This window comes from Bos javanicus, chromosome 7, assembly GCF_032452875.1.
Source record: "Bos javanicus breed banteng chromosome 7, ARS-OSU_banteng_1.0, whole genome shotgun sequence".
Taxonomy (NCBI): domain Eukaryota; kingdom Metazoa; phylum Chordata; class Mammalia; order Artiodactyla; family Bovidae; genus Bos; species Bos javanicus.
The window spans coordinates 50,192,312-50,199,915 of record NC_083874.1 but is presented as its reverse complement, the minus strand read 5'-3'; the positions used below and the strand labels follow the sequence as shown (position 1 = coordinate 50,199,915).

Here is a 7,604-nt window from a genome sequence, read left to right as displayed (position 1 = left end):
GGTTATTATGAAGGTCACATGAAATAATACTAATAAGGCATAACAGTATCATGAAATAGTGAATACTTGATAAATATTAGTTCTGGTTTACCCCAAGCATAATCTTATTTGGGTTTCAAAACAAACCCTCATCGGGGATTGGTGGGGATATGTAATCACTTTATTTTTCCTTTCCTCCATTTTACAAGTCTCCTTCAAAGCCTGACTTCAGTTCTAATATCTTCAGACTCTTCAGGTTGCCCAAAGCCTGGTCCCAGAATATAAGGACTCTTATCTTAGATTAAGTCACTTTTCTTTAATATTTTTTAGCTTCCCTTCATTGGGAAGCTCAGGCCCCCTAAGTACTAAGTGTGTTCCTAAGAGCTTCGAAGAGGGATCACATTAGTCTCATACTATGCGGGAAATTCAGAGTTTAGAGTGGGATAAAGACACACGCAGGGGTTGTCCATGACTCTTGCTTCAAGGTCTTGCATGTAGTTTAATGGGTTCTGGGGGAAGGCTGTGGGCCGGTGTGAATGTTGCCTGCTCCTCAGCCCTTAGAGTAAGTTTAAACCGGGCCCTGCCCGCTCCTCAGGACTGCGTAATAAAGACACCACATAACAAACGTGCAAATTCCCTATAAACCTAAATTACTAACGGTGCTGCAGGTTCTCTGCCCGAGGCGGCTCCTGTAAGAGAGCGACTCTTTTAAGAGGCGGGCCCCATCCCTGCAAACAAAGGAAGTCCCCGCCCCTGGTTGCCAGGGTGCTTTGTGGCGCCGCATTCTCATTGGTGGGCGTCAGCGGTGAAGCAGCCCGCGGCAGCCATTTCCAACGAGCTGGCGGGGGCGAAAGATGGCGACGCCCGTCGGGTGGTCGCAGGGGGGGTCAGGGTCGGTGTGTCTCGCCTTTGATCAACTGCGGGACGTGATTGAGTCTCAAGAGGAACTGATCCACCAGCTGAGGAACGTGGTACGCAGCCAGAGAGCTGGGGGAGGTCTGACTGGACGCCTACGTGGTGGGGGCGGGGCCAGGCCCTGTCCCTATGCCAGGGGCTTGCCGAGACCACATTGCCAATGGCGTCATCCGGAGGAGGCGGGGCCCCGATGTGTTGTGGCTGGTAGCGAGGTAGAGCCCAAAAGGGACTGTCTCAGGAACATTTACCCAGAAATTTTAGAGAAAACCAAGTTGTTCCCTGCTCTCTTTGCCTGGTTGTCCAGGGCCTGGTAGATATGGCAGCCTATTCACTGAGCTTCAGTTTCCCCATTTGTAATTGGAGATGACTTCACTGTGTACAGAGTAACTATAACATCATCCCTATTGTGGAATCCACTCTCCATGCTGAGTGCTGTAAGCTCGTCACATGTTGACTTAAGGGCTTCCAACCCCTTTATGTCCTTTGCTTTTGCCTTGTCAATCAAATGCAAAGCTGGGACAAAGCACTGGAGACACAAATTTCCTGAACATGTATGGTAAAATCATGGCCAAGTGGGATATATGATTTTTCTGTTTTTTTTATCTTGATAAGAAGGTGAGGACATAGATAAAACTGACTTCACATCTATTTCTCACTCCAATGTTTGAATGCCGCTCTGAACACTGAATTACCTAAAGGTACCCAGGCCTTTCTGTTGACACCTGGTCTTTACATGTGTGTTCTCATTATCTGGAACACTTCTCTTTTCCATCCTTTTTTCTGGCCCACCCACATTTAGCAGTCAGATATCAGGGTGACATCCTTTCCCTTGAAGAAGTTCTGACCCTTCCCCAGGCTGAGGCAAAGGCCTCATAGTGCACATCATGGTGGCCATGGTGTCTTCTCCATGAGACTTATTCCTTGTGTGCAGGACCTAGAGTTGAGCATCAGTGAATCTTGTGGAATGAACTCTCCCTTCCTTGGGCCCCAGTGTTGTCGTACATGCCCTGGGCATCATCCATTATCTATCCCAGGCCCTGGTGCCTAGAGAAACCCCTCCCACCACAACCCCAGGCCCTCCCTGAACCAGGCTCTGTTGCAGATGATTCTCCAGGATGAAAATTTTGTCAGTAAAGAAGAGTTCCAGGCAGTGGAGAAAAAGCTGGTGGTAAGTAATGGCCTCTGTCAGCTTCTCATCTTCCCCCATTTCCCAGGATCCTAGTGGTTGGGCAGTCCTTGAGCACTGGTCTCTGAGCACCTCCAGCCCCCATAGTGAGGACAGAATCTTCCTGTACCATGCCTTCTACATGCCTGTCTGAGAAAGGGGGCTGATTAAGGGGGCCTAGGAGACTCAGCGTGGCTTGTGGTGATAAGGTCACTGCTGCTGCCCCTGCAGGAAGAGAAAGCAGCCCATGCCAAGACCAAGGTTCTCCTGGCCAAGGAAGAGGAGAAGTTGCAGTTTGCCCTCGGAGAGGTAGAGGTGCTGTCTAAACAGCTGGAGAAAGAGAAGCTGGCCTTTGAAAAGGCGTGAGTGGACCTTGGTAGTGGGGGAAGAGTTGGGGGTCCCATCTGCCCATCAGCCTTCCCACCTTCCTTATCTTCTCCACTCAGGCTCTCCAGTGTCAAGAGCAGAGCCCTGCAGGAGTCCAGCAAGAAGGACCAGCTCATCACCAAGTGCAATGGTAGGCGGGAGGCCCGCACTCCCTCCCACGCTTGCTTACATGGGCACTTCCCTAACAGCCCAGTGCCTGTGTCCAGGGCAGGGTTTCACCCCAACTTCTGTCCCCGGCTGAGGATACAGGCCAGCCCAAGCGGGCCACACCTTCGCAAAGGCCTTCAGGGACCAGGCAGGCCACGGAAATGAGGGAAGTGGTTGGTGTACAATATTCTTCATGGCCATAAAGGAACGGGCTCGCTCCCATTTTTCTTGAAACATACGACCTTCTTAGTCCACCTTTTTGTTTTCCCACTTTTGGTGACTAATAGAAATAGTGTACTTTACTCATAACTCTGTTTTCAGGGAAAGAATAGTCCTGTATGGAAGCTGATCCTTAGTCTGAGTGCTGGGGACCCAACAGGGAGAAATGGAGACTGTGGTAATGTGGAGAGCCATACTCCTTCCCAAGGGCCTAGCACCTCTGCTGTGGGAACAGGGGCCCAGTACAGTCAGATCTTTAAAAAAGACTCTGGAAAGCACATTCTAATGGAAGCTTTTCTGACTTTTTCATGTTGGCACTAAATTTAAAAATTCAGAAATGTTTAAAGTATTGTATGGCCCAAGGACAATATGTCTGTGGGCCATTAGTTTTCACCTCTGCTCTGTGCAGATGTCTGTGGCCACTTGCTGGCTCAGCTGGTGCTCTGAGTTCGAGGCACTTTCAGTCAGCTATTCAGTGTCCTGAGACCTTAGAACTCCTTTTCATTTTCCCAGAATGCCAAACTCCCCTTACCTACTTTAAGAAGTAGATATGAATTCCATATGCAACATTTCCTTCATTCACTGCAGTGTTCATTTTGAGTAGATCAGAGTTCAAGCCCAAAAGAGGTTTAGGGTCTCTCCTGATGGGCCCTCACCTGGAGTCTTGGGCACCCCCTACCTACCAATGCAGTCTTCTCTTTCCCCTGGTGAGTACTCTGACTGGAAAGATGCCAGCAGGCTGCCATCTTGATCTGGCCAGGTGGACTAACAAGCCTCATGGTTGTCTAAGGCAACCTCATGGCCTCATGGCCTCTCCTGTGGCCCAACAGGCAGGCAATGCCTCCATACCCAAAGATGCTGCTCCCCTAGTCCTTCCCTTTTCCCTGGGTTTCCCCCCACTTCCCTAAAAGGAACCTAGGCTTCTCTCCTAGTGGTGAGGCCCTTCCTCTAGGACATTTCCTAGAGATCAGCCATGGCCTCACGGCTCTGCGTCTGCTTGTGGAAAGTATGTGTGAGTCATAGGGGAGGAGCTGGCTGCCTCCCTGCAGAATGTTCTGAATTCCTCCAGAAGGGCACAAGCCCTCACCTGAGCAGATCTGGGGACCTGAGCCACCTCCTGGCCTGACTTCTAACGCCCCACACCTCCCTTTATGTGGTTCCAGGTTGGTTGTATACTTACATAGTTCCTTACTCTTCTGAGAGTCTTTTCTAACCACTCTCTCATTGGGTGCCATTTAGTCTAAATAGCTCTCATTTATTTTAAGATTCAAACAAATTTCTGATGCTTTTTTCCCATAAGAACTTCATAAGCAATCAGATTGGATTCACTGACTGACCTGGGGAAGGAGGTTAAATAGCACTGGTCCTGTGACCCAGTGAGCCCCGGTTTTTCTTCTTTTCCTTCACCCATGTCCCTGTTCAAAATATGCTGTAATTTTTTTACCAGATTTTCTCTTCTGAAACCTTAACTGCTTCAGCATTTTTGCATTTTCAGAGCTTACATTCTAGTTAATCTTTGTCTAGCCTTTAAATGCTTTAGGATTTTCTTCTTGGAGGATCAGAATTTTTCAGGGCTCCCTGAGAGACATTATGTAAATGAAGCAACCCCAGATCCCTACAGCCTCATTGGATTTTAAGCCAAGACACAAAACTCATCCTTGCACTTAATCTGGGGGTAAGCTTTGCCACCACTATCTCCCTGGGGTCCTGTCTTCTCACCTGAAGCTCTAAGATAGGGCTGGGCATCCTGCTAGCCCTCAATGGGTGGGTGATTTGCAATGACTGAACTAGGCGATGTTTCTAAGACTTAAACTCCCAGGGGACATCTTGTTTATTCATTCCACAAATAAATGTATTGTGCATCTATTTAATACTATGTGCCAGGTACTGTTTTAGGCCTTAGGGTTAAAGCTGTGAATAAAACAAAAATCTTTGTCCTTGTGGACCTTATAACCTAGTAGAGGAGAAGACATGAGCAAAACATGAGGTCTGTGAGATTTAAGTGCTAAAAGGGAAATAAAGCAGGAAAATGGGATAGGAAATATTGGGAAGTGAAGGGTTGTAGTTTTAGACTAGGAAGGGTCTCACCAAGGAGGTGATATCTGTAGAGAGCTGCAGGAGTTGAGGGCAGGGCTGACCATCTCTCTCCAAAGGCCTTTGCATGCACACAGGCGAGCCACCTGGTCCAGAATAGAGTTGTGAAGTCACTGACACACACCCCCACTCCATCAGGACTCTATAATAAACTCATCCTTACACAGGCATTAGCAACTACTCTTGGACAAGCCCTGGGTCGGGGGGAGCCAAGTTCTGAAAAGACCCATGAGGGAATGCCTTATCTCAGGAAAGAGCCCATGGGATGGGAACCCCTCCTCCTCCCTGCCTCTCTCCCCCACAGAAATTGAGTCTCACATTATAAAGCAAGAAGATATACTTAATGGCAAAGAGAATGAGATTAAGGAGTTGCAGCAAGTTATCAGCCAGCAGAAAGAGATCTTCAGGTGAGGGGTCTGGGCCAGGCTGGGGGTTGTTGATGGGAGTGGGGAGCCAGACCTCTGCTCCCTACCCTGGGCTGTCCCCAGCCCACGCCCAGCCGGCTCCGTTGCAGGAATCACATGTCTGACTTCCGGATCCAGAAGCAGCAAGAGAACTACATGGCCCAAGTGCTGGACCAGAAGCATAAGAAAGCCTCGGGGACGCGTCAGGCCCGGAGCCGTCAGCGTCCCAGGGAAAAATAAAATGGTTGTCGCCTTCCTGTTATCTGCTGTAAAGCCCAACCTCTGCCTTCTCTGCTCTGGAGGTCCCCATCCTGACTCTGTCCCTGTGGGTACTTCCCTCAGGCCTCACAGTGGCCTGGACCCCAGGGAAGAGGCAGGGTAAAAGGCAAGACACCCCTTTCTTCCTCCCTGCCTGCCTTTTGGACCACCACCTGCCAGGCCATTCCTGTGCTCAGAAGTCTGAGGATGCGCCTCGAGTCTCCAGCCCCTGTTACTCCCCTGGCTCCCTCCCTTGGATGATAGTGGGGACCATGGGGGTATGGGGTTGTAGCCTAGGGAAGGACTACTTGGTTGTCTAGTAGGCACTATCCCTCTTACTCTTGGTATTAAATTCCTTCCTATATAAACAGCCCTGGTTACCCCAGCGCCCTTTGTGAATTTAACTCCAAACTTGAAGGGCTATGTGTGTATGTGCTGTGTTATGTGTCTGAGACACCCCAACTGGAGAGTTCAAAGATGGTGGGTTCTAGGACCACAGTGAATTTGGGAAATCGGTTTCCATCACATAACAAGAATGTTATACCTGGGAATCACTTTTGCATCTTCTTAGACTTCTCTGAAACAGAAGCTTATATGCACAAATGGAGGAAGAGGAAAAGACTGCTATGACGGTGGTGCGGTTTTTTGTTTTCCCCCTGCTATGTCTGTTTTTAAGGTGGGATAAAAGTCTGTGGAAGGGTTATGACTTTATGACTTACTCAAGTTGCATATACAGAGCTGAATGTGATGGCCAGGCTTGGTCCTCTCAGAAGCCATCACTAATGTGCCCTAGGTGGTCAAGGGGACACACCCAGGCAGGGGACCCACTCAGGGGAGGCTGAGTCAGATTGTCAAGTCTAGCCTTTCCTGGGTCAGTGTGAGGCTGAGTGCGTAGGAGGAGCCAGTGCTCTTGCTTTAGGGCCAGCTGGGGCCTGAGTCATAGCAGGACCTTGAAGCCAGAAGTTTAAGGGCAAGTGGTGCCCATTGTCATCGTCCCAGGATAGTAACAGGTGGTAGCTGCTTCCCCATCAGCAGTTGTCCCCAGGACAGGTCCTGAAGTGATGGGGCCTGGAATGAGGGCATTGTGAGTGCCTGGGGGAACACAGAGCTATTCTTACCACAGGCCTTTAGAGAAGGGACCGCAGCTACCCTGCTAAGTCACTTCAGTCGTGTCCGACTCTGTGCGACCCCATAGACGGCCGCCCACCAGGCTCTCCCATCCCTGGGATTCTCCAGGCAAGAACACGAGTGGGTTGCCATTTCCTTCTCCAATGCATGAAAGTGAAAAGTGAAAGTGAAGTCGCACAGTCGTGCCCAACTCTTAGCGACCCCATGGACTGCAGCCCACCAGGCTCCTCCGTCCATGGGATTTTCCAGGCAAGAGTACTGGAGTGGGGTGCCATTGCCTTCTAAAAGATGCCATATTAGCATCTGGGCCTTGTTCTACCAACCTGAAAAGCTAGCACTGTCCCCTCCAGCCTAGGTTTCCACAAAAGCAGTGGGTCTAGCCAGGGACATGTTTTCTGAGGCCCCAGTACAACTTTTGGAGTGGGGGAGCCCTCCATGCAATGCTCCTCTATCAAAGATATGGGGCAGGTGGTGGTGATGGTCACGGGAGGTGATGCATGCTCCCTTATGAGCTCTGGCTGGGACTGGCTTTGTGAGGGCCAGAGAGGAGGGGTGCGCTGCAGTGATGGGAAGATGTGGGGGGTTGACAGATGAAATTGCCAGACCTGGGTTGTCTGGTCTCCTGGCTCACACACTGATCCACACAGGATACTTGACCTCAAGCAGGTACCTGCTCAGCCTCAGTTCCCTCACCTGGGATGGACGAGTGGAGTTGGGCCTAGCTCCTGGGTCCAAGTTGGATGTTTGCCCTCCGCTCACCTTCCAAACCAAACCCTGGAATGTCAGCCTAAGCTCTCAGGTTCACGCCCGAGAAGGGATCTAGGAGGGTAGGGCCCAAGGCCCTCTGGCTGGCTATGCCGCTGTCTTAGGAGCGGACGCGGCCGCTTTAAGGCGCGGTGACCCCCACG

The 7,604-nt window shown here is 50.3% G+C and overlaps 1 protein-coding gene across 2 annotated transcripts; it reads left to right on the top strand.

Annotated features, from left to right (window-relative positions):
• Positions 1 to 771: 771 nt before the first annotated feature.
• On the top strand, positions 772 to 5,938 carry SPATA24 (spermatogenesis associated 24). 2 transcript variants are annotated; one of them, XM_061424698.1, is made up of 6 exons: positions 772 to 950; positions 1,997 to 2,062; positions 2,291 to 2,421; positions 2,506 to 2,576; positions 5,211 to 5,313; positions 5,406 to 5,938. In XM_061424698.1, exons 1-6 carry the CDS (start codon positions 834 to 836, stop codon positions 5,548 to 5,550), a joined length of 633 nt encoding a protein of 210 aa, XP_061280682.1. In that variant the 5' UTR covers positions 772 to 833; the 3' UTR covers positions 5,551 to 5,938. The 2 variants fall into 2 exon arrangements, with proteins under 2 accessions (XP_061280682.1, XP_061280683.1); XM_061424699.1 differs by having other exon boundaries at positions 775 to 950; positions 5,421 to 5,938.
• The last annotated feature ends 1,666 nt before the right edge of the window (positions 5,939 to 7,604 follow it).